General features: G+C 41.8%; 1 protein-coding gene across 1 annotated transcript; it reads right to left on the bottom strand.

Moving 5' to 3' along the window:
- Window positions 1–799: 799 nt before the first annotated feature.
- ASB11 (ankyrin repeat and SOCS box containing 11) lies at window positions 800–23,451 on the bottom strand. Its single transcript, XM_037157503.2, has 7 exons — window positions 23,270–23,451; window positions 15,772–15,851; window positions 11,693–11,800; window positions 8,609–8,759; window positions 5,919–6,053; window positions 4,141–4,332; window positions 800–1,370 (listed from the first exon to the last, which is right to left on the bottom strand). Exons 1-7 carry the CDS (start codon window positions 23,385–23,387, stop codon window positions 1,246–1,248), a joined length of 909 nt encoding a protein of 302 aa, XP_037013398.1. The 5' UTR covers window positions 23,388–23,451; the 3' UTR covers window positions 800–1,245.
- Window positions 23,452–26,763: the final 3,312 nt, after the last annotated feature.

Here is a 26,763-nt window from a genome sequence, read left to right as displayed (position 1 = left end):
CTATAGGCACTAAACCATGGTAAGAGTACTTAAAATAATTAGTCCACCCAATTTTCATGTTTTAAAATCACAAAAAGGAGGAGGAGGAATGGCAGAAGGGGAGGAGGTTGGGAGGAAGAAAAAGAAGAGGGAGAAGAGAGAAAGGGAGGAGAAGGCAGATTTTTAAGTTAACCTTTGTGCTTATTTTGGCCTCCTCCTCACAGAAATAACACTGACTCCCAATTGAGCCTGTCTTGGTTTATTTCAACAACCTGGAACTCCTGATTTTGAAAATAAGCTGATGGATGCTTGTGTTGTCACCTGCATCAAACCGTGCCTGTGGGTTCAGTCAGTGGGAGCACCTGTCGTTGCTCTTTCCTAAAACTGTCTACTTCAAGTGGCAGTATCTAATGTCAAATGTGACGAGCAACAGACCCCAACCTCCAGGAGAGCTAATCTCTTCCCACATTTCACTTACCAACCAGGAACTCAGTAACTGGCAGCCTCAATTAACTGTGGTGTTTTAAAAGTATTAGGCTTTATATACATATTTTTTTAAGGCAGCTATGCTAATCACTATACAAAAAGTCAGCGTGGCGGTTACCAGAGGGAAGGGGATGGGGAGTAGTAATGGGTAAAGGGGGTCAAATAGGTGGTGATGGAAGATGATTTGACTTTGGGTGGTGGGCACACAGTGCAATATACAGATGGTGTGCCATAGAAGTGTGCACTTGAAAGTTATGTGGGCCTATTAACCAATGTCACCCCAATAAATGCAATTAAAAACAAGAAGGCAAGGAAATCAAAATTATAGCGGAGATTTATTCATAGAGGAAAGAAAGAGGGAAAGAAGGAAGAACTAAATCAGGAGGAACACACCTTGGGATACTCACATTCATCCCAATCTGATTCGCCCAGATTATCACATGTCTGCATGATACTCAGAATGTTGACCCTTACATAATTGGAGATCATGAGCCTTTGAAAACACCATAGTATTCTCATGCTACTTCACAATTTTTCAAAGTTTCTTAACAAGAAGAGCTAAAAATGAAAGGTCTCTGGTTGCCCCTTGGGTAATGGGGAAATTAAACCAATGAGAAGTTTCCACTCCCTAAGTGTTTCCCATTCATCCGGAACTTCATCTAACTGGATGAGCTCATTTGAAGATACTGAGAGTCTAGCTGTTGAGCATCTACACTAGCTACCCTGTGGACATCAGGCAACAACCTGATTATTTCCAGGACCTTCCATGGGCAGTTGGGACTACTGGTAGAGGAGGAATCTTTGCAGCGGCTCCGGCAGATGCAGCTCGTGGACGCTTTGATGACACGCTCGACCCAAGCACTTTCGGACACATAGGCGGCAGAGCTGAGAAAGAGCAGGCGGGCCTAAGGAAGGAATGAAAATGGTGTGAACCTCATGCTAGTGCAGTGGGGGTGGGGTGAAGAGAGACCAGAGGACCGGAAGAGGCAGAAACTTTCTAAAAGATTAAGAGAGGCTAGAGCTGTAAAGGAGTTAGAGAGTGAGGTAGCAAACACACAATACATGCAGGATTCAGGCCTGCCCCTTGGACAGGGACACGTTTCTTTATGTTGAGCCTCCAGTGGTCATTATATTACTGATACTGAAGAATGAGGTTAATTAGAGGCAAGTTAGGAATGAGCTGTGGGGTCTAAAGGGGCCGAAGAGGCAATGCAAATGGAAGCACTGAGCATGCAAGAACTGCACGCAAGAGACAGAACTGCAGAGCAAGGAACAACGGCCAGGAGAGTGTCAGCAGGAAGCCCGGCCTATGTGGTCACAGAGGCAGTGTCAGGAGATGTGCTGGAACCTTGGCACTCAGGGTTCCCCTGGATTGCCTGGCTCTAGCTTCCAGGAGGCGGTGCTGCCTGAGTCCTGACTCATGCTGGGAGGGCCTACCATTCTTGAAAGGATCCCAGCTCAACAGAAGATCGGGAGAAAGGATCCAACTCACTTAGAGCCCATTACACCCTGAACCTCTGCCTCATGGAGTCTCATGCCTATAGCTTTGAGCAGCTTTGAGTCCTAAAGGAAAGTAAACTAACAAAGAGTCCAAAATATGGTTGAAGAGGATGAAGGAGATTTGGGCTCAAATACTAGCTATACAGGGGAATTTGTAATGTCCCACTATTTTGTAACCTGACTCTATCAATGAATATATCTTCAAGGAGACTTACGTAATTACTGGACAAAGTTTTCCTTTTCAAGAAAATCCTACTGTGGGAGCACCTTGCACCCCATGAGAAATGGAGGGCAGCATGTGCAAATGGCCAGGTAACACTCGCATTAATATTGCCAAGAGGCATCCATGGGACACAAAGGCACCTAGAAGACCAATTGCTCTTAGTTAAAATCTTTGGATACAAGAATGGAAAGTGTCTCTACCTTTCACCCAACTGAAGCTACTCCAAAAAACAGGAATGTAGAGAAATTATCCAGGCTGCCTAGACCAGTTCAGAAACCAGCATGAACTCTGAAAGAGTTGGTGTTTATCCTTCTAGAGTTCAGGTGGCAAACACAAGGCCCGCAGGCCAAATCCCGCCCTCCCTCCACCTTGTTTTATCCGGCCCCACACCTTGTTTCTACCCAGCGGCAGTGCCGAGGTCCTCGCCCCTAGTTAAGGAGTAGTTACATTTATACAGTCCTAAAGTTACATTCGGCCCTTGGAAGGCAACCGCAAGGCTGATGTGGCCCCTGGAGAAAATGAGTTTGACATCCCTATAGAGCAAGCAGCTATATTTATGAAGAAAGAGAACAGATGAATGTGCTTATAAGAAATACAAATGCTGAACCTCAAAACATTTTTGATGGAAGAAAAGAAGAAATGTAACACCTGCCGCAAACCATATTCTCAGCTAATAGTTGGAAAGCATCTGGTATTTCCAAACTGGGATCTGTTAAGGAAGATCCTAATTCTTCAAGCACAGATTCTAATGGATTGCTGGAAATAATCTAGACCAATGGTACTCAAAGGGTGACCTCCGACCCGCAGCATCAGCACCACCTGGGAGCCGGGTAGATGTGCAGTGTCTAGGGCCCCACCCTAGACGTGCTGAATAAGAATCTGCATTTTAATGAGAGCCCCTGGTGAGTCCTATGATCTTTAAAGCTTAAGAAGCACTAGCCTAGAAAGTATTCTTCAAATTATTGAACCAAGCTTTACACATGGAAGGTATGTAAGACATGGAGGTGGTTTCACAAATCAAACTGGTGAGTGAAAGAAAACCCTTCCCCACTAGAAACTGTTTTGGAAGACTCAGGTTTGGGCTAATCGTAACATTGAGAATGCATGTTCAAGGGTCAGACTGCTTGGTTAGAATAGCGCTTCTGCTTCTCAGTCGCCATGTGACCTTCTGCAAGCCTGTCTCTTTATAAAGTTTCTCTATTCCCATTCACAGCTGGGATAGCACCAGTCACTGTAAAGTTCTTGCTGCTTTAAATCTTTCAGAATTCAGAGACACTAATCTATGTTTTCAATGTAGTTCAGTGCCTGGCACACTTAAAAACAAATAATTACTATTGTTAATACTCTCCCAAGCATACATGATCCATCTAGGCTCCGATCGTGCCTAGATTTCCATATAGACACAGCAGGGTTCTCTCTTTAATTTGGAATACAGAGCATTTTAGAAGCCGTCTTTCCTCCTGTGGCACCTGGAGTTGCATTAGCCGTGATGGAAATGGGGTCAAGGAATGAGGAATGCAGACCCACCTACTCCCTGGTCTGGAGAAGAGGCAAACAACTTCATTTAGTCTGCTTTCTGAAATACACGCACCTTGTATATATCACCTCTAACTCAAGGACTTCTAATTTCCCCTGAAATGCATCCAGAATTTTAGTCTGCTGAATCGTGTGCCCGTGCCAGGATAGATGTGGCAGTTCAACCTTTTCATGGCGAGAACAAAGTTCTCTGATTATTTTCTTGTTATGGAAAATACAAAGCAATATACAGTTGTCTACACATGCCCTTTGTTTATATGTGCATATAGCCAGCATATAAAATCCCATCTCAGTGATGCCAGCACTTCCAAATAAAAAAAAAAGAGGAAAGAGGTAAGAAAGCCTAGAGATGAGACAGAAAGGAGAGAGAACAGATGCACTGAAGGAAGAAAAATGCACACACAGCCCCTCCTTACCTTCCCAGAGCAGGAGTGCCTGCTCCACGCTGCTTTTGGGGGCTGCCAGATCAAGTGCACATTTGCCCTGAGCATTTCTGTGCTTCGGGTTAGCGCCGTAGTCCATCAGCAGGTGGATGACTTCCACACTGGAATGCATCGCTGCAGCGTGGAGCGGCGTGTCCAGACAGTGGCCGAGGTCAACACTGGCTCCTTAACAAAGCAGATGGCCACAGTTCAGCACTGGATGTTACATGTGAAAACAGAATAAGCCTAAAATATAGGAGCTGTAGGTAAAGACATCTTAAAAGCCATAACAATTTGACAAATATCTGAAAATGTGACCTAAGCCTAGAACCTCAGCAATGTCTATTGAGACAGGTTCAAAATACTTTGATGAGAAAAGTGTGTAAAAATATTTGTAGTCATTTAAAATACTTTACTTGCCTTCCCCTATGACTGACCTTTGTGTCATACAAAATTAAATACTTACAGCTCCTTTTAGAGTTATTTTGGTTGTGTTTTTTTTTTCTTTTTGCAAAGGATAAAGCAAAGTTTAGTTGATATTTATATTATTCCGAGCTGACAGAAAGATTTCTGAACTACTATAGGGAATAGAATATGATGGTACATTTAAAAAAAACAAGAAAAAATTTAGAGATAAAAAATCTTATTAGCCCTGGCTGGTGTAGCTCAGTGGATTGAGCGCAGGCCTGCGAACCACACGATTGTGGTTCGGTTCCCAGCCAGGGCACACGCCTGGGTTGTGGGCCAGTTCCCAGTGAGGGATGCATGAGAGGCAACCATACATTGATGTTTCTCTCCCTCTCTACTTCCCTTCCCCTCTAAAGATAAACAAATAAAATCTAAAACAAAACAAAAAAATCTTATTAAAGTTTCTCTTTTTAAAGATTTTATTTATTTATTTTTAGAGAGAAGGGAAGGGAAGAAGAGAGGGAGAAAAACATCAATGTGAGAGAGAAACATCAATGGGTTACCTCTTGCACATCCCTCCCTTAGCTGGGGACCTGGCCCGCAACCCAGGCATGTGCCCTGACTGGGAATTGAACTGGTGACCTTTCCATCCATGGGCTGGTGCTCAACACAGCTGACCCAAACCAGCCAGGGCCTAACTTACGGATTCTTATTCCAACCCGCACCTTTGTGTCAGTCACTAAGTTTGGGAAATCTCTAAATGAATAATAGTTTCAAGACATTTTACTTTTCCCTGGACTCTTTCTCCACATGGCTTTTACAATTTTTTAAAAAATCACTAAATAACTTAGCAGGATTGATCTTCAGTAGTCCATGGCAAACATCTGTTGTTTTTATGATATAGCGTCTTCCTGGTAACCACACCTAGATTTCCCCCGGGGAACATCCCTGTAATTCCTAGTTCATGTGCTGTCAGTGAAGCCCAACAGCTGCAGTACAGACCAAAATCTAAGGCTAAGCCAATCAGTGTTGTATTTTATTCCCTTGGCCACCATGATTGGTTCAGACCCGGTAAGTGACTCAAAAAAGAGCCAATGAAATGCAACTGTTTTTTTCCCCCTAGGACTTAAATGGGAAAGAGAGTTTTGTTCTCTCTTGAGACCACCAAGGAGACCCATACCAAGTAAATGGAACCAATTTCAAAGGGACTACAAAACATGGACACTCATTTTTCTAGAGTTCTGTCTTAAGCATTTAAACATCAAATGAATTCAGTCCCGCCTGACACGAACTCTGTCTTTGAAGCCACAGAAAAGCAACAAGGTTAATAGGTCCTTTTTTGTGACAAGATTTCTGGAAGTTACCTAATTCTAGGAGTTTCTTCACACAATCTACCCTTTGGTGGGTACAGGCCACATAGAGGGGAGTTCCGAGCTGAGGCACTTCTTGGTCAATGTTCACGTTATTTGCCAGCAGAATCTCCATGCACTCTCTGTGACCTGGCGGAGCACAAGATAACCTCACTGAAGTAAGTGAAATACTGAGTGTTCACAGGATCATGCAGTTGCTCATCTGGAATGGGCTTTAGACATAGAGTTTTTTAAGCAGAAAAAAAAATGGTTTTGGAAATCTTAGAAACCTCCGAAATGAAACCATTAGAAAGAGAAGCATGCCCGCGATTCCCCCACTGCATTCCACTTTGCAGCCTTTGAGGTACCTCCGACTACACCAAGGGCTCCGAGGAGCACAGCTAAAATCCTCTAGAATGAAGCCGCCAGTTTACACACGGAGGCTCCACAACCCAGAGGGGTAACTGACTCTTGCTATTAGTAGTCTGAAAAGCCAGGGCTTAAATCCAAGGCCCAGCCCTGAACCCTCTCCATTCCAAATTTCTCATTCTCTTCTTCACCTATGCACACAAGGTTGGGCGTATCACTGTACCATGTAGTAAAAGTTCCTTAGTTTGGTTAACCTGGAAGATACCCATGAACATTAATTTTAAAATCTCAAGTACAGAATATATTTGTTTCAATGTGCTTGTAAATTAATGACTAATGAGAACTATGTACAAGTACTCTCCTTAGAGAATTTGTCCAATGAACAGATAGACAGTTCATTTGCAGCATAAGCATGATTTGTTTGGGAGCAAATGCTTCTGAGGTATTAATGGGAGCTCATAAAGAGTTTGTTCTCTTTGAAGATTTAAGTGTTTCCTTTCAAAACATCTTATCATTATTGATTAAGTTAATCAAGCTTTTCTTTATAGGTAACATAAAAGTAAGCTTCTCTCAAACCTGCTTGATTTATCACAAATTGTGAGTGAGGTATAAACAGGCACTAAAATATACAGATAAGGATTCTGTAGATTCAAACTATTTATTTGTCCACATAAGTAAATATTATGCCTGGATAATAACATCAACATGTCAAAGTATTGACCCAGATTAAGTCATCTTATTCAAGAGGTTCAAGGCTGTAAGAATCGGAAGGAGTATCTAGTCAGTACCTAAAAACTCCCTGGTAAATACAGGGTATCTAATAAACATGGTCAAATAATTCCTGTCCTCTTTTTGCAAAAGAAACTGAGCCTAGTTTGAGTTAAATTTAAGTATTCTCAGGAAGTTTTTAAAAAATGAATGCATAAAAGCCAAATGATTAGCACTACTATGGTGATATCTAACATAGTGAGTTTGCTATTCATCCTCCTATTCTGTGGACACAGGAAAAAATATGTAGAAACACATGAATTCATGTGTTTTAGGACAAATATATATGTATATGGTACACAGATGTGTACCATATACATATATATTTGTATATGTATATATTCAAACACTCCATATGTAACCATCTAAGCACTGCAAAACTATTTCAGTAATTCAAACCATTCCCAAAGAAATCTATTTTTAAATGTTTAGATGAAATGTAGATAATAGATTATTTTTCTACTTCAAATCAACATTTTTAAAAAAATTTTATGACCTTTATATCATTTCCAAAGCAGACTATTTCCCTAAAACTTAAAGAACTTATTTGAAGTTTAGGAAATGGCCAACATCATGAACATCAATTGTTCATCAATAAATGTTTACTTAAAATGTATAGGACATTGAAACCATAGATACATTGAGATTTGGGTCTTTTGTACCATTTAAAATAATCAACCCCCCAAAATTTGCTAAGTGATACATTTAATAACCTGGGGCAGTCATTTCACTACTGCCTTTTGAAAGAAAGCCTTTCATCCCCAATTATACCAGCATCTCCATTTTATTTCTGATCTTAATTGAAGAGAGTAAGTCCACCACTGGGTAACACAAAAATGCTGCTCTTTGAGTGTGACCTTTGACAAATGACCTTGGCCTTTCGATGGCATCTTCTTGTTCACGTTTAGTCTATGCATACAATTTTTGAATTCCTTAATTTTACTCTTTTCTCTCATTTCAAAAGGAACAAGGACATAGGAATCGGGAGTCAACCTCAAGGCTTCTAATGCTATGCTTTAGCTATTTTTTTTTTCAGTAACTAATGACTTAAAAGTCATTAGCTCATCTAGAATATATTGCCTATTGTGAACAGTTACATTTAATCTGCCATTAGAAAGACTATCAGCCTCGGCTTTTAGATACTTTCAAATTCATTTTATGTTAGTGGTTGGTGTTTTAAGGGCTTGGGGGATGAGCTACTCTTTTCTAGTAAAGACAGAGACGGAACCAGAGTACAGCTCACAGAAGTCAGCCCTGCAGTCTCCATCGTACTGGCTGCCACCAACACACCAGCAAAGAGCCTCAGGGAAGGCCTGCCAGGTGACTGTCCTCAGGCAATGGGACATCTGAGGAGAAAGCCATTTCTAGGTAATGAGAAAAGCTGTTTCATGCCCTAGTGATATTCCCTGAAGACACAGACAAATGGAAGTTACTGGCGTGGGATTTCTAAACTGCACACAGTCTACGGGTTATGATCTGGGGAATCCATGATGAACACCAGACCAACAATTCATGCCAACTGGAATGAGGCCACCGATGTTCTGTGTGTGATATGCTGGCTCATTTACCTCTCTTGACTGCCTCATGGATAGGGGATGCCAGGTGCACCTCGAGCTGGGCCCGGGCTCCGAATTCCAGCAGCACGTTAACACACGCAGCGCTGCCACTGCAGCAAGCGCTAAAGAGGGGTGTGGCTCCGTGAACCGTCGCTCCATTGACCTAATGATGGGCAAAGAGAGACCCAGAGGATTTGCTATTTCTTTATCACCATCTCCCAGTTGCATTCCCACATAAGTGACTGGAGAAAAGGGTTCCCATGCAGGTGAATGAATGAGAGAACTCTGTATCATTATAGTATGATGTTATGATATTTTTTAGCTCTCCAAAATCCCTTATTGAATAGAATTGGAACATTCGATGGCAACCTAATACACAAACTCAAGTGTGCTAATTAGCAGGCATACAGAAACCCTTGCTTCTCTCAAGCAGCTATGGGCAATTCTGCACCTATCTGTCCTGTGGTTGGCTGAAGTGCCAAGTTCAAGTGCTTCTTCCCTGGCCAGGGCTGCCAGAGCCTGAGGTCCCCCTCTGCCCTGACAATAGTGCCCTGCACCGAGGAGAGGCACAGCACTGCTCCAGTCACCTCTGCCCCAGACACGCCCAGTGCTTAAGAAGGCTGGGACGGGCGAAGGCCCAAGAGTCCTCGTAGATCTCCAACCTCCTTCCTCCTGCCCGTAGCGCCCTTCCTCTACCCACCTGTGTGAGGGGGTTGGGATCCATAAAAGTTATTCCCTATCTACTCTCACCTCTGTAACTGATGTCCCAAATGGGGCAAGATGGGATAAAGCTTTTAAAATGTACTCGTTGGTATTCCAGAGCTTCTTAGGAGCTTCCTAATCATTGAGGAACAGTTCTGTATGATGGTAAAGAATATAGCCCATGAAACCATTAGCTTGGGTTCAAATCCCAGCTCTCTCTTGTTCATTTGTCCAGAGATCTTGCTTGGGATACAACCCTTCTGTGCCTAGGTGTTCTTGTCTATAAAATGAAGATCATAAAAGAATGTACCTTGTGAGGTTATTGGGAAGATCGAGTTACTATATGTTAAATACTCAGAACACTGCCTGGTGCCCAGTAAGCATTCAATAAACATTTGTAACAACAATTATTTCCGTTTCCTATTAATAGGGAGCTGATGCCCCCTCTCAATCATGAACACGGCAGAAAGAAAAATACTATGGAAGTCAACTCGTTTAAGGTCCCCAAATCTGGACTTGCAAAAAATCTTCTCACCAATGCCCTGTATTTTGTCTTTCTTGCTACAGCCTTCCTTTCTGTACTACTGTTATCCATCAGTTACAATGCCAGCAGTGGTTCCTGGAGAGATCACAATGAAGCCAAAGGCACAAAGCAAATAGCCATCCGTGCGGTGTCTACAACCCTCCCTGGTGCCTTCCAGGGATGTGGGAGGCACCTCTGATTGAGCATTAGCAAACGGACTGGAAAGAACAGCAGGGGAACAAGGCATTCTGGTGGGGACGCTCTTATAGGATTGAAATGCAGGACAACGATGATATGACATCTATGGCTTCAACAAGTAAGATGACATCCTTGTGATCATCAGGACCCTAAATTCCTCATTCCCCATTAAATAGGAAAGTTAAATATGAGGTGCTAAGATGGCAGAGACAGACAAGGACAGGGGAAAATGTGTGTAAATTTATACACTGGGGATTTCTACCCTATTTATATTTTTCCTAACAGATATTTGGTGCAACTTCTTCCATTTGTTTTTACTAAGTACTATCCTCTTTCTTAGTCTAGGGAGTCTTCTAACTTGATTGTCTATAAGCTTCTCTCTCAGTTCAGGTCAGCACGCATTTATTGAGCACCTATGAGGTGCCAATTTTTATTTTATTTTATTTTTCCCCCTTTTTTCCCCTAAATCTTATTGTTGTTCAAGTAGAAACAAAAGTTAAGACAATTGCCTCTCATTGAATAGGTTGAATTCTTCCAGGGAAGACAAACACACAAAGAGATCATTAGGTCATTTTGATACAATAAATGCTTTAGATTGAGTATAGGAACAGGACAAAGGAGAACATAGACTTAAGAAATATCTAGGGAGTAAAATTAGCAAGATGTTGGGATTAGTTAGGTGAGGAGATAGAAGAGATAGGATGCTCCCAGGTTTGGGGCTTGGGAAACCAAGAAAATGTCTCAGCTGGCCACGGGGGCCAGGAATCCAAGAGGAGGAACTGGTACCACAGGGAAGAACATGATAAACACAGTTTCAGATGTGCTGAGTTTAAAGTACCCAAGGGACTATTCATTTTGAGGAATTTTCCACTGGTTGATCAACTTTCTCTTGTTCTGTCATTCTGACTTAAATGTTAAGTATTTATTGACTGTGTCCTCATTCGTTTGCCAAAGGCAAGGAACCATGTCGTTCTCTTCTCTTTGCTCCCACAGAAGCTCCCAGAGTAGTACAGCACATTCCTCTATGACCTAGTGCTGTCTGGTGCTTCCTACCTACGGCCTGCCCGTGACTCCATTCATCTAGCTGGAAACCAAGTGGCCCTCCCCCAACCCTGCCCTAACCATTACATGTGACTTGACTAAGGGTAACTTGAAGAAACATTACGTAATGAAAATACACAAGCATTATGGCATCAGGAAAATCACTTTGCCCACAGAAGACTTTGCTATTTGGTTCTACATGTAGAAACCCAACTCCCATACACAATCTAAAGAAAATCTTTGTTAAACACTTAAAAACATCACAGTTCATGAAATAAAGAATGCAAGGACTGAGTTTTAAAAAATGAAATGATCAACAAAACAGTGTCTGCCAACTAAATGTCCCTGAGATTTTCAAAAGTTTTAATTTTATCATTCTATTCTGATTACATATAGCCCATCCATCACTCCTTTATTTAAAAAAAAAAAAAGGAGAATTTAAAAATATGATAAACTCAAGGGGATCACCTGGTAGATTGTATAAATGTCTTCTTGACCATTCAGAAATGCGGATAAGGATGGGGCCAGACTTGCACACCCACAGTGGATAAGCACTCTGAAAGGTCATGTCTCTCTGGACGGTAGTAGCTGCACTTGGGTAGACAGACCTGCCAGGCGGGAGCACTACTCACCTGTGCACCATTTTCCAGTAAGGCTTTAGCACAGGCTACATGACCTCCAAGGCACGCCTCATGGAGAGAAGAGACCCGGTTAATTGTCACGAGGTTCACGTTGACACCCTACAATTTGGAGAGAAGTGGGTTAAAGGCTGCATTAGCAACAGCAGTGATGGCAACCTTGTTGGACAAGCTTTTATTGGCCTGAAGGGATCATATAGAAAGACAAAGAGGCCACGACCAGGGGAATCTAAATATGGCATGGGAGCCCTGAAGTCATTTATCCACCAGATGCTTATTCAGCATTCTGAGGCAGGCAGTGTGCTAGTAGCTGGGTCTTGAAAGTTTATGATGCAAGTCACTCTCCTCCAAGAGCCTAGTGGGGAAACAGATATGGGGGGGGCAGGAAGCAGTAAGAATACATTGTTATATAGGAAGCACGTTCAAGTTTCCATTGGCAGCACAGATATCCTTGAAACTGCTTGGGAAGTCAAAGAAAACTTCACATGGGACGTTGTATTTAGCTAAGACTTAAAACATAAAAAATTTCAAGCTAGGAAGGCAAAAAGAGCATAGTTGACCCTTGAACACTGCAGGGGTTAAGGACCCCAACACCCTGCTCAGTCAAAAATCTGTCTGTAAATTGACTCCCCCAAAACTTAACTACTAGCAGCCTACTATTGGCCAGAAGCCCAACGGATAACACGGTTGATTAACACATTCTGTATGTGTATGACATACTGTATTCTTACAATCAAGTAAACTAGAGAAAAGAAAATGCTATTAAGGAAATCATAAGGAAGAGAAAATACACTACAGTACTGTAATCAGGAACAGAAGGATGACCCCCAGGCTTAAGGGTAGAAAGTAAAGTCAGTGGCGCTCCCAGGACTTATATGTCCGAGTAGCAGTGCTGCTGTCTGCCACTCCCTGACTGCGTACAGAAGTCAGCAGTGCCCCACTATGGGACTGGACACTGGCCCTCACACCATCTCCTTTCTCAGCTCCCAGCAGCTCGGCCCAGTCCTAGCATATACCCCCTCTCCAGACTGCCATGCCCCACCTTCCCTGTCTTGGAGTCCAAGTGACAGAGGACAGGAGCAGGCCAGCTGCTGGCCAACTCGGACTCCATGCCCTGATTTTAACTTGGCCCTTACCAATTCCCCCCCAGGATTACCATTTTCTGTATGTGAAAGAAATTAGGCCCCTGGTTGATCCTTCATAGCTTGAGTTGGTTTTGATTCCCTGCCTTGTCACTGACCTGCTGAAAGCTTCTAAAACCTACTGCTTGACCCTGAACCCCAAGCCCCAACCTCAGTGCCCACCATGTCCCGCCAGACCTCCATGGTGCTACCTGTTCCATTATTGCCTGTCCCTTCATAGTAGGGCCTCTCTATGCCTCCTTGGTCCTGTCCACTTTCATGTTCTGGATGGGACATCATGACTCCAGAATGGCACTGTATAGTTCAGGGTGGGTATAAAATACAATGACAAAAATCCCATTTCCTTTTCTCATATATGATTTGTTTTCAAGGAAAGGAAAACAAGATAGTCCAAAAGATGGCAGCAATGTGCTAGGAAAAAAAATGATAGGTACAAACTCAAAATCCCTGGAATTGTAGAAATGTAATGCTGGGCAGACCTGAAAGAATATCAAGGGTGGCCCTGGCTGGTGTAGCTTCAGTGGATTGAGCTCGGGCCTGAGAACCAGAGGATTGCAGTTTGATTCCCAGTCAGGGCAGATGCCTGGGTTGCAGGCCAGTTCCCAGCAGGGGACACACTAGAGGCAGCCATGCATTGATATTCTCTCCCTCTCTCCTTCCCTTCCCCTCTAAAGATAAATGAATAAAGTCTTTAAAAAAAAAGAATATCAAGGGTGAATCACCTGCACTGTGCATGAGGAAATGGAGAAGCACAAAGTTCAAATTATTAACAAGACCTGAGGCTCCCCGGCTGGTGGTGGCAGCCAGTGTGATAATCAGGAGTTTCTGATCCTGAGTGGAACATTCCACAGCACACCGCGCTATCTTAATGTAAAACATTTTGGCTAGTGAGCAAAGCCAAGGGAGTGGGGTATACTAAGGCAGAGGTGAACTTCTCTACGAAGAATGCTCCTTACACATTTAAGCACCGGACAGAAACCAGCATGCTTCTGCAGTGTAGTTAAAAATAAGACATGCTCAATGCAACGTGGTATTCTGGACTGGATCGTGCAAGGGACAATAAACACTCGTGGAGAAACTGCTGTAACCCTTGTAGTTTAGTTGATGGCATTGTACCAATGTTGATGTTTTATGTTTGACTAAAGTACCAAAGTCATGTAAGATGTTAACACTAGGGCAAGTTGAGTGAAGGGTATATGGGAACTCACTGTACTATCCCCACATTGCTTCTTTAAAATCATTCCAAAATTCTGTTTATTAAAAATACTAATAAAAGTAGTAAAGTGGGAGGCTGAGAGGGAGAAGGTGGATGTAAGACTTTTCACTGTGTACCTTTTTTATATCATTTTCTTTTTTGAACTATGTGAATATATGACATATTAAAAATAATCAAATCAAATCGAATGTGAAGTACCTAAAATAAATAAGCATTTGATATAATCAAGTACAAAGCCTATTTCATGATTACTGCTCATTTTCTTTTTGCCCCTCTTGAGAACTAACGCAGCTCATAAAGGAGAGAAAAAAAGGTAAACACATCCACACACACCCACACCCACACATCCAACGAGCACCATGACCAGCTGTTTCAAATTTAAATGGTAAGGAAGCCAGGTTCAGTGTTAGTCAGGTTGTGGAAAGAAAGATATAATGACTCACCTCCTCTGTACACTCACAGATGCTAAAACAAACAAAGCAAATGGAGCATGTATACTTTCAATCATTTCACTGATATTTCCAAGGCCGCTATTCACTGTTCAAGGGATACAGTCATAAATTTTTAAAAAAGAGGCTTTAATCACTAAGACTTTAATAAATCTTCCCAAAGGAGTAAAATTTACCCATTTGTCAATCTAGTTTAATGTTTGCTCTTGGAATAGTGTATCACCGGGGTAGGCAGCCTCTAACATGGCTCCTGGGGACCCCCGATTCCTGGTACTGCTCCCTGGTATTATCCCTTGTGTGCGGGCTGGATTTACTGACTCATATCTACTGGCAGAAGCAATGGGATATCCCTTTGGAGATTAGGTTATGCTAAGACCTCCTTCTTAGGTTCCCTTTCATGCTCTCTCTGGGGAACGCCACCTGCCGTCTCATGATGTAGGCACCGCCCCATGGAGACGCCCACGTGGCAAGGAATTGAAGCTGACCAACAACCACCTGAGTGAGGTTGGAATCAGATCCCCTCCTAGTCAAGCTATGAGATGACTACCTGCAAGGGACTCAGAACCAGAGCCACCCACCTAAGCTGCTCCTTGGCCAACAGAAAATGCGAGAATCTAAGTGTGTTTTTTTTTCAGCCTCTATGTTTTTTTTTAATCCTGAGGATATATTTACTGATTTGAGAGAGAGTGAAAGAGACACAGAGACAAGAGAGAGAGGCAGAGACATCAATGGGAGAGAAAAACATCAACTGGTTGCCTCCCATACATGGCCCAACCAGAGATTGAATATGCAATTTAAGTATGGATCCTGAGCAGGTATCAAACCTGAAACTTTTTGCTGCATGGGACAATGCTCCACTCAACTCAGACACCAGGCCAGGGCTTCAGCCCCTACGTTTTTGAGGTTATTTGTTACACAGCAATAGCTGACTTCTGCAACTTCAGGGATGCTATAACTAAGGCACCCTGGGAGACGATAAGGTGAATTTGTACCAATAAACTTGAGGGAATTCCCCACCAGCCTCACAAGGAAACTTCCTATGAGATAAAGGAAAGCCCAGAAGGGGCAAGGTGGAAGTGGGCAGAAAATGAGCCAGCTTCCCTAGAAAAGAGAGGCAGGAGGAAGAAATGGTGAGCTGTAAGAGGACACATGTATCTGGAATGGCTATGCTGGACCCAGCAAACCAGACTTCTGCTACAGGCAAAGCTAATAAAGAAGGATGCTTGCTTATAAGATAAGCACCAAAAAATCCATCAGTTTACTTACCTGTGCAATTAAAGTCTTAAGAGCCAGTAAGCGCCCCTGGGCTGCAGCTTCATGAAGCGGGGATCGATCAGCCCAGCAGTCTGAAACACAAATCAAGCTCAGAGTCAAGGTCTGGAGTCTTATTCCTGCAGCTCAGTCATGCTGCCCACCCACTGTGAGAGGAGGTTTGGGGGAAGAGGATACAAGTTTGTACCAAGCAGCAGGCTCTCTTGTCAGCCACTTTCAGGGTGACAAGCCACTGAGTGTACAGCCTGTTAGTTTGTTGGTAGGTGCAGAGAGAGCGCACAAACTCTCTCTGGCTTTGAGAGGCAGTTTTAACAAGCAATACATATAGTCTAGTACTTGAATTAATGGCTCTAAATAAAATGAAGGGCCAAGCTGGACAATGAGTTTCCCCAGTCTCATCTTTCTCCTGCTTCTTCCTCTCACCCCTGCTCTAAAGACTCAACAGCTCAATGTGCACCATGAAGGAGGCTCTAGTGGGTCAGGGAAAATGGTGTTGTTCTAAATCCCCTAGGTAATTGTTTCATTTTGGTCAGGAAGCATATCTGAAATCAGAGTGCAGAATGTCTTTTTTTCAGATGCCGTAACCCTCCAAAAGTTTTTCCCTAAACCGCTTCGTTGGGAGCAGTTGAGTATGATGGCTTGGGTTCAAGTTCGATCGTGACCATTTTTTCTGCCAAAATGGGCAAGTTACTAAAATTACTTGAACCTCAACTTCCTGATCTATAAAACGAGGGTATAGTAATCTAATATTTAGCTAAGTAGGCCAATAGCATACACCCATGATGGTAGGTGCTCAAGTACATACAGGAAGTACATACAGGAAGACAATGCTCTAGGGAATGACCTCCGAACTGCCTTAAAAACATATCTATCTTGTCATTGTTAGTCAGCAAACAAGATTAATGAGCTAAAATGAGCATTTAAGAAATAACCTTCTATTAAACATACCACTGGGCAATTACCTGTTTCAGAAGAAAATCTACTCCAGTGTGCAAAATCTGGGCATTCTTCGAATTATAACTGTGCTCTTCTAGCATGTAATACAATTTGGACTTAACACAAGGGTCATCTTACCAACCTTTCCTAGGTGATCCTGATGGAGTTGAGCATTCAGGTCCCTCATCCTTGCAACCTTGGTGCAAGAACAATCCCGCCAAAGGTGGAAGGTATGTGAATATCAAATAGCTCAAGGCCTTGAAGACAGAGTAAACTTTTCTAACTGATGAGATCCAGGGCTATAAACAGTTCAGTACAATTCTCTTCTTACGCTGAAACTCAACTTTGATACATGAATAGGGGGAAAGCTAGGATGAACTCTGTAGGGTTGGGTTGGATTGAAACTGGAGCAATGGGTATGAAAATGTGATTATATATCTGTGTGTGTGTGCGTGTGAATATATATATATATATATATATATATATATATATATATATATATATATATTCACACGCACACACACACACTGTGCACTGAGAAAACCTAAACTAGGGCTCCTTGGAGAAATGGCTGATTCCAAGGCTGGACCAGGAAAAACATAAGGACCTCAAACACCTTAGCAGAAAGTAAGGAAGTGCTACATGAATGATGGGAAATGTCAAAATGACACAGAAGTTGGCTTGAAGGGGCTTCCACTGGCCAAATATGGAATGATATGAACATCAAAATGAATAATGATTCTAAGAGATTAAATAATCATTTAATTCCTATTAAAAAGTAGGAACCTGTAAGTCCTCACTGATGTAAATGAATATATATAAATTGGGAGAAAAGAGAGTTCTTCCTTAGAATAGAATTCCAGCTTAGAAATGTAGAATAACAGAATCTACATCAAACTCTCTCCCTGCAAAATAATAACTAGTTATAAAGAGAACAGGAGTCATTTTACAGTAAACCAACATTGTAGATACCACCTTACCCAGGGGATCCAAGTTAACATCACAAGTGGTGGGAACAACTTGGCAGTGTGCCACCTGCCGGAACACACTAAGCATCATAAACCACGGGGTGCAATGCAATGGGAAGCCCACGCCATCGCTCGGTGATATTCCTGCTCAAAATGCATAACCCAAATCTAACAGGGACACTGCGAACCAACTGAAGCTGAGGAGCATTCTACAAAATAGCTGGCCTGGAACAAGTTCAAAGAGGGACTAAGGAACTGTTCCAGAGTAAAGGACACACAACATCTGAAGGAAACGGGTGCACCTGGATTCCATCTTTTTCTATCAGGGATATTAAGACAGTTGGGTCAATGTGAATGGGCTCTCTGGGCGAAGAGAGGTGGGAATTGTTTGTACCACTTATAACTTTTCTGTCATTTTGAAATTAGTTGCAAAATAAAAAAGCATATATATATAAAACACATATTACATATAAATAAAATGACTAGTATTTTCATATTCTGCATATAAAAAAGTAAACCAGATACAATTGTTTGCATTTCCCCTTGTTCCTGAGTCAGTTAAAAGTTAGTGAGGGGAGTATTTTTAAATCTCTTGGACATTTATAACTTGCATAGACAGGGAATGACACAACATATGCATATAATTCTCAGTGAGCCTTGCTTTTCTTCTAACACATCTGCATCTCATTCAATGAGACACATGCATCACACAAACTATATGTTGCCCCCTTGCCTAACTGCTCTTGGAAATGAACTCCAGCACTTGGGTTGCAAGGACAGTCTTCCCGGCTGACTAGACAGCAACACAGCACCCTGACCAATGTAAGGGGCAAACCCCCAGCCACTTGCTACTCTTTTGTTCTAACAATAGCCAGTCAACCAAAGTCACCTGAAGGTACCATAAGTGCTTGACTCCAAAATAAAAAATAAGATGACAAGTGGTAATTTGCTATTATTAACTTAGAATATCAGCATGAAATGGCTTTATTATTTCCAAAACTTGCCTCCAAGGGGGTGCTGGAATCCCTTTCCCCTGGGGAGCAGGAGCCCCCCCATCTGCCTCCTATTTCCAGTAACTTTGTCATTCATCAGTCCCCCAAGACCTGCTCTGTACACACAACCTGCAAAGACCTCCCAAACGTATGGCGAGTGAAGGAAGCCCGGCACAAAAGAGTGTGTGCAGCGATTCCTTGCTATAAAGTGCCAGACAGGACCAAACTCACCTCGGGTGACAGGATTCCAAAGTACCGTGAGCAGGGGCAGGGGCTGGCTGGCAAAGGGCCAGGCACGGGCCATGCTGATAATATGCAGTTTTGTGCTCTTGGGAGCTGGTATAGCCGATTGTATCTGCTTTGTGAAAATTTCCCCAACTGTTCGCTTAAGCTTTGTGCACTTGTCTGTATTTACATCAGAATTGGACATGAGGATCTATAAATGACCAGTCTAGGGAGCACGGGGTGGGGTGGGCTGGGATGGGAGAAATAGAAAACTGTACTTGAAAAAAAAAATGACCAGTCTACTGGTCAGTCCACTTTCAAGCTGCACTCTTTGCTCCTCTGCCAAACCCAGGCAGGGTCTGGCCCTCTCTGCCCCCCTGCAGCTGGAGGTGGAAAATCGGCATGTTCTCAAACACGCCTCCACTTTGTTCTCAGTGCCAGCTCCTCTGGTACCTTGGCCGTGGGGAGCAACAAGAGGGACAGGGAATATGTCTCCCCAGTTAACTGGAAGGGCAGGCCAGTCTAACTCACTGGGCCTCAGCAGGTCTTACGCCCAGGCCCCTTTCCTATGCACTGGTATTTCATCCCCTGTCCTATGGCCCCCCATTAATGCAGCATCCTCTGATGTCTCCTACTCCCACCCCCATGCTTCTGAGGTTGCGGCAAGTCTGTGGGGCCATCTTCCATCCCACCAAGAAAGAGGGAATGGCAGTTTGTGCTGGGTGTCTCACCTGCCACGACTCTCCGACTCTTTTCCCTGAATTGAGTAAGACGGGATGGTCCAGCGCACTGCCTAAGCAGGCTTCAATTTGAGAGGGAAATAGCAGACTCCAATCCTTCCAGCACCCCTCATCTGAACTTGCACTTCTCCTGGAGTTCCCATCCTCTGGCTTTTGAGAGACAAAGAGTCTTGCAACACCCCCAAACGCATGACATCCCCTTCACCCCGCACGCTTCTAGTAAGTGCAAGAAACAGGACTGAAATCCAAGGTTTGAGACTTTTGAACACACCCTCTTCTACTTTTAAGAACTACTGGTGTTTAAATTCTGTCTGTCCTCGTGGTAGATTGACTTGTCTGGAGTGTTTTGCTAACATCCACCTTCTCTCTATGGATAATGTGAATTAAACCAACTGTATCACCTTCAGTGTAGAAATCATTTTTGTTTCCCAACTGGAAACAAAACCACTCTTAAGGAAGTCACCTTTCCAATCACATGTTTTCCAGCACTCGCTTGGAAGGACCTTGAAGAGTTTTCCCACAAAACCCTTTTCCAGAAAATTCTGCCAAGGTGGGCTCTCCTGTTTTTCTACTCTTTTCCCAACACACAGTCTCTTATTCTTATCGTTCTTGTTTTGTAAATTGTAGATAATTGCGAGAAATTAAGGATAAAAGTTATTTGGCAGCTCAGGAGTTTTTCCATTCCTTTTAGGAAATATGTAACCAAGCTCTCCAAATAAATGAATGCTGAAGTGCGAATCAGTCAGTCCCTTCTAAGACAGTCTATTTTTAATTATTTGGCAGAATGCCGATGTCACAGGGCTGCAAGCACATTATACGGATAGTTTACACTACAAATATGTTACTTGTTCCTAACGAGGTGTATGGAAAATGTTCAAGTACTTTTCATTCCCCTCTTTCATTTTTTTCTCACAATATGATTTCTATCTCTACTTCTCAGAGTCTGAATAACAACGTCATGACAACTTCTAAAACGGTAGATTTCAATAACAAAATTGGTTGGTGCTCAAAATAAAAATCAATTAGATTTTTCAAAGCTTTTGCAATTTTTACCCTTCCTAATTTTAGCAAGCATGTGAGATTACTGGTTTGTTATGTTTTAAAAAAAAAACCCAGCTAACAGGTTATAATCTGCAGTGCACATGGAACTGTCTTTTATTCTCTTTACTCAAGTTCAAAATCATAGGGAGCAGTATCTTCTCCTACAGCATTTACCAAAAGAAAGAAAATTCAAAAGGAATTTCAATTTTGAACCAAAATACAGGTGAGGCCCTAGGGGAACTAATGATACGTTAGATAACACAAAGGTAATTGTAAAAAGCCTTACTATAATAAATTTCCTGAGATATCTAAGATACTTTAGTAAAATTGAGTTAAAAGGCACACACACTCTCTAGAACACTCAGCTCTGGTCAGGAGATGAACTAAGGTCAATGAACATCTTTTTGTAGTGTATTAGAGAGAAGGTTTCTTCAAACCCTTAGGAGCAGGGGAACTGAATTAGGTGACAGGTGGGGTGAAAGAGTCCCTACTGAGGACTGCTTGTCCCTGTTTGCAAAAGCCAGCAGGACCTCTATTTCAGAAGATGGTTGGGCAAAGGTTGGGAAAACCACCAGCAAAAGTGAACAAGAGGAGAAGGCTAGGTAAAGGATTGGGTAAGAATGTACCCAAGACAGGAAAATCCTGACCAATTAGGAAAAATAGGAAAGAGGAGTCGGATTGATGAGTCAGGCAGAAGCATGGCCATCATGTCAAGGTCAGCCCTTTGAATTTAGAATGAGGACAAGTAATTTTAAGTGTAACACTTACAACAAAATCAGTCTTTTAGACTTACCTCTAAACAGCCCTTTAGAAGGGGGCAGAGTGCAATAGTTCTACAATCCCATATCTGCTATGGTAAAAATCCCCCAAGTTCTAAAAACCAAGTTTTCCCCAAGGCTGACACAAATTCTTTTGGCAGCAAAACATGGCCAAGACTTGGGTTAAGCAACATATTGTTTTTAATTTGTACGTTCACTCACTGTGAATGTGTTCACTATAGAAATATCAAATATTTGATTCTGGGAGGCAGCTCTAAGCCCTGCTGCTGGGAGTGCTGTGTAATATTCAGTACACATTCTGTGTGATCTTTCCAGTATCCCCCCCCCAAACTCCTGAGTCCTATCTGGTCCAAGCATTGTGAAAACACATTATCAACACATTATCAAGTGTGTATCTATACTTCATTTATCAAGTTTGGTAACCAAGTTACTGGATGAAAAACAGCTTCCATTCTGGCCAGATTAGCAAAGGTTGAAAAATCATACACCACATCTCTGGGGAGAAAGTGCATGAAGAAAGGAACATCTATGGCTGAGGGTGGGATCCAGGGATCTGCCTGATGCTCCAGAGGCAATGTCAAGGGCCATGACAATGTGTCAAATGTGTATGCATTTAACTGACAGACTAGGCCAAGTAGCCTAAAAAAAGCAAAATCAAAATAAGCCAACCATAGCTTATTTCAATCCTGATGAGTTACCTACAAATGTAAGAGTTTAAACCACAACAATATATTGAATGCTGTATTCCAGAATATGAAATTCCAGAAAAAAACCTTCCCCAAGAGATTTTACAGTATAAGAAAAAGACACTTAGCGGGGGATATGATGCTTCCAAAAGGAAGGAGTGCTCAGACCTATGGCGGCTGAACTCTGCCCTGGCTGCGTTGTTTACCGCCCCCTTGTTTTTCACAGCTCCGATGATGGCTTACAGGCAAATAATACTCCTGGAAATCAAGACATTTCACCTCCCTGAGACTTATCTCACTTCGCTAGGTAATGTATTAATGAAATGTCACATGGTCTCCCCATAAACAGGAAAGGGAATTTCTGGTTTGAGTTGAACACTTGAACCAAATTTTGTTCTTGATTTTTCAATACACTTAGCTTGAAGTATCTGGTATCTGACTGCTAACAATGTTAAAAGGAACACTGTTGGAATCATGTAGAAACCACTACTTCTGGCAGGTCACTGCCTGTATTATTATAGAAGGCTTTATTGACCAAATCTGGACATACTCTCTATTGTGTGTGTGTGTGTGTGTGTGTGTGTGTGTGTGTGTGTGTGTGTATGAAATTAAACTGAGAAATAAACATGCACTCTCTTCTCAGCTGCCTCTTGTTAATAATAATTGAAAATAAATTTTTGACTTTTAAATCCATGCTATTTACAAATTAAATGGAGTTTACCCTAGTAGCGTGGGCAGATATATCTGAGCTAAAGAATAAATGAGCTCAATTTATGAGATTTGTATTATGGCCCCAGACTTAACGATGCTTATTTAGGCTCTGACTATTATAGAACCTTTTTAAGAGTGTACTTAACTAAGGGCCACAAAGATCAAAACAATGCACTCAAGCAACACAAAACATTTTTAATGCTCTTGCCAACATTGATTTTGTTGGACTTTACCTAATTTAAACCATGAGGATGGTTTTAAATAATCTATGAGAATATCAAAAACCACATTACTGAAATGTTTAAAAAGCCCCTGCCCGGATTTACAGAATAAATAAGAAAATAGCTTTTTCAGATCACGCTTAACTTGAAACTAACAGGAGTTTTTTTTTTTTAACCAGTCTAAGCAACATACCTCCCTGAAATGTGTGACAAATGTAATCCCCAAAAGAAATCTCTTTCCACACTCCGGGCCTTCTTACACTTCTTGAAACGTCCAGATTCTTCTCATTGTCCCCAGTTAACTGAAGCATTCTGAGGGTTTGCCTTTGGAGGTCTTATTTCCTTGGCTAAGGCTGCTGTTATCTAGTGTCTTCAAAGTCATCTAGTGTATTCGAATCACTGAGCTTCGGTGTATTGCGAAAGAGAATCCTAGATGCAAACAGAAACGGATATCAGATGAAGAGTGATGTAATCCTAGAATCCCTATGAACATCAAAACACAAAGGGCAACTTTGAATTCTGTTATGAAGAAATACTTCCCTATTAAGTGAAAATCCTAACAGACAAGGATACCTGATTCGTTCACTACCATTAAGGTGAATGGTCTCTTCAAAGAAATGGAGACTAAGTTCAACAAAGCAGGAGACTTCAAAACGTTTTACCCAAATGTTGGCATTTCATATTATCATAACCTTTGCTCGCAGGGCTTTGTGTGGTACCTCATATAAAAGGGTTTAGTAAAAGGCTTTTCCTGACAGTGCCAACTGGCTAATAAATTCAAATTGTAAATGACAGCCTCCAAATAAATAAAATAAATACAGCTTGCTGCATTAGCTGCTTTACATCAAATTTCTCGGTCATTCTATTTCCTAAGTAAACTCAGTCTTGTTAGAAAGCATTGTTACCATTTGATTAAAGATATTAACAATCCTAGATAAGTAATTCTTTGGGTTAATAACAATAAGGTTTCTCAAGAGTCATTGCTTCTTATATAAATAACCCTTAATCAAAGAACTAGCTTACAAAATATAAAGCTGAAAATCCTTCACAAATGGTGCAGTGGACACCGTTTGCTACTTTAACAATTTTTAGAGCAATCCACTCAAATCCAAAGTATAAATAAAATCTGCCTTCTAGAAATATTATTCATATAAAGTACCCAGGAGGTTTTTTAAAAAATGTATATTGTGACTCAAGACTGTATTCGCATGCATCAGCCTTTTAACAAAGGATGTCTTTTTACCTGAAATTCCACCACAGACCTCTTCTGCTGCTTGTCCTGTATCTCCTTTGACAATACAGAAATGGGTTAGGAGAGCCAAAAACACTTTAATTAAAAGCTTGAATGGAAAGAAGTAGCAAACATGGCAATTAAAATGTTTTTAAAGCTACAGAAAACAGGACCACCTTCCATCTTGGCTTCCACTCTGTACAGGTCCTCACAGCTGCAGACTTATACCCAGTTGCAGTTGGTATCATCTGACATCTATTTTAAACCCTCTAACCCTGAGTGTCGTGTCCTGGAGAATTCCGTTCGCAGGTTCTAAGCTAACTCTGATTTGGCAACTGCATGTGCTGACCTTCACACAAGCTTCAATGAACCAAACTTCCTTCCAACCAGGAACACCCGATATTTCTGGACCCGCATTCCTCAGTGTTATCTAACAAACAGGATTCACATCCAAGCCTTTTTTCATTCCTAAATCCCCATGTCTGCTACAGGATGTTGGAAGGCAGGATTGGAAAGCTAAAACACACTTCTCAGATCCCATGGGGACAAAATGAGTTATTTGAAGTTCAGGCAAAGAAGTACAAATACATTCTATGCCCTTGGTGGCAAGCACTAGCCCCTGGAATACTTCGTTTTTTTTCTCCATTCTGAAGTTCATGGGAGATCAAGCCCAAATCTAAACTATGACTGGTTAAAAAAGATGATTTACTGTAAGGAGTATTTGTACCAGGTCCAGCTGGATGCCTCTCCAAGTAGAAGTGTCATGCTGGAAGCATTAGACTGCTTACTGTAAGCATTTCATCCATGACTAGGTCTGCCAGTCAAGTGGCTGATCACCCACTTCCCATTCCAAGTGTCAGTTAAGGTGGTACCTCTTACTGGAAAATGTGGGTTATCCTTGATCATGGAAGAATCACCATGAAATGGATGATGAAGATGCCCTATGTTCTGGGTACCCAAAGACCCTATCAATCAATACCTCACCTAGTTGGTTAGCAGTAAGCCTAACTGTTCAACATGCATCAGCTGGTCAATACAAGTGAAAATGCCTTATTTTTCATTTTCCAAAAATAAAAATCCACCTGCCTTTTGATCCAGCAATTCCACTGCTAGGATTATATCCTAAGAACCCCAAAACATCAATTTCAAAGAACCTATGCACCACCATGTTCATAGCAGCACAATTTACAATAGCCAAAAGCTGGAAGCAACCTAGGTGCCCGTCAGTAAATGAATGGATTAAAAACTATGGTACATTACACAATGGAATTCTATGCTGCAGAGAGAAAGAAGAAGCTACTACCTTTTGCAACAACATGGATGGAACTGGAAAGCATTATGCTGAGTGAAACAGGCCAGGCGTTGAAAGACAAATACCATATGATCTCACCTTTAACAGGAAGCTAAACAACAAAACAGACAAGCAAGCAAAATAAAAACAAAGGCACTGAAACAGAGAACAGGGGGACAGCGACCAGAGGGGAGAGGGGAGGGAATTTAAGGGGAAGAAATGGGGGGGGAATTTAGAGGAACAAGTATAAAGGACACAGGGACAAGAACTAAGGGGGGTGGAAATGGGAGGGAGGCTGGGATGCATGGGGAGAAATAAACAGAATACCGTACTTGAAAAATAACTAAATAAAAATTTAAAAAAAATTTTTCCCACACATAGGAAAATTAAGTGGAGAAAATCTAGGGCTCCTCTTTCATTTTTGGCTATATCAGATTTTCTAAATTTCTACAACCAATTAGAAAAGACAAGCCAAAATAAAGTTGTAAGAACATATGAAATAAATCTTAGTTTATAAATGCTTCACGCAAAAATATGGCAGTTTCTCCTCCCACTCAAATTACAGTGACTACCTATATAGGAACTGTTTCCCTGTACTTTGCTAAAAGGCTGATGCATGAGAACACAGTCTTGACTCTCACTTAACACACAGCACATAATTTCAGCCTCAGAGAGCCGTAGAGGTTTTGTGTCGTTTCCATTCTCAAGAACAGATATTGCCCTGGCTGGTGTGGCTCAGTGGATTGAGTGCTGTCCTGGGGACCAAAGGGTAACTGGTTGGATTCCCAGTCAGGGCACATGCCTGGGTTGCTGGCCAGCTCCCCAGTGTATCTCTCACATCGATGTTTCTCTCCGTCTTTCTCCCTCCTTTCCTCTCTGAAGATAAGTAAATAAAATCTTAAAAAAAAAAAAACCCAGATATTAACATATAGGGTTGACTTTGCCAACCTTACATTAATTACCTGGGAGAGTACCAATGTATGAAAACATATGGATGAACACAAGTATTCTTGCTCTTTTCACGTTTCTTTCTTCAACTGTACTCTCTGAAGGTGATTATTTACTCATGTCATCCCAGGGATGTGTACTGTCTTATATAACATTCAGTCTTGTTTTGGCCTTGATTTCTATTTAAAACATGGCTATACTTTCTGTTTTGCATATG

The sequence above is a fragment of the Artibeus jamaicensis genome, unplaced genomic scaffold (assembly GCF_021234435.1).
Source record: "Artibeus jamaicensis isolate MK-2021 breed Jamaican fruit bat unplaced genomic scaffold, CSHL_Jam_final scaffold_1283, whole genome shotgun sequence".
NCBI classification, from domain to species: domain Eukaryota; kingdom Metazoa; phylum Chordata; class Mammalia; order Chiroptera; family Phyllostomidae; genus Artibeus; species Artibeus jamaicensis.
Note: the sequence above shows the minus strand (reverse complement) of the source record. Positions and strands in the feature narration are given on the sequence as shown.

Coding starts and splice junctions, on each gene's coding strand:
- ASB11 (XM_037157503.2), bottom strand. CDS start 23,387: ATGCTTCAGTTAACTGGGGACAATGAGAAGAATCTGGACGTTTCAAGA. Junction 15,852..23,269: donor TTGTCACACATTTCAGGGAG/GTATGTTGCTTA, acceptor TTTGTGTTTCAG/ACTGCTGGGCTGATCGATCC. Junction 8,760..11,692: donor TACTGGAAAATGGTGCACAG/GTGAGTAGTGCT, acceptor GCCCATCATTAG/GTCAATGGAGCGACGGTTCA.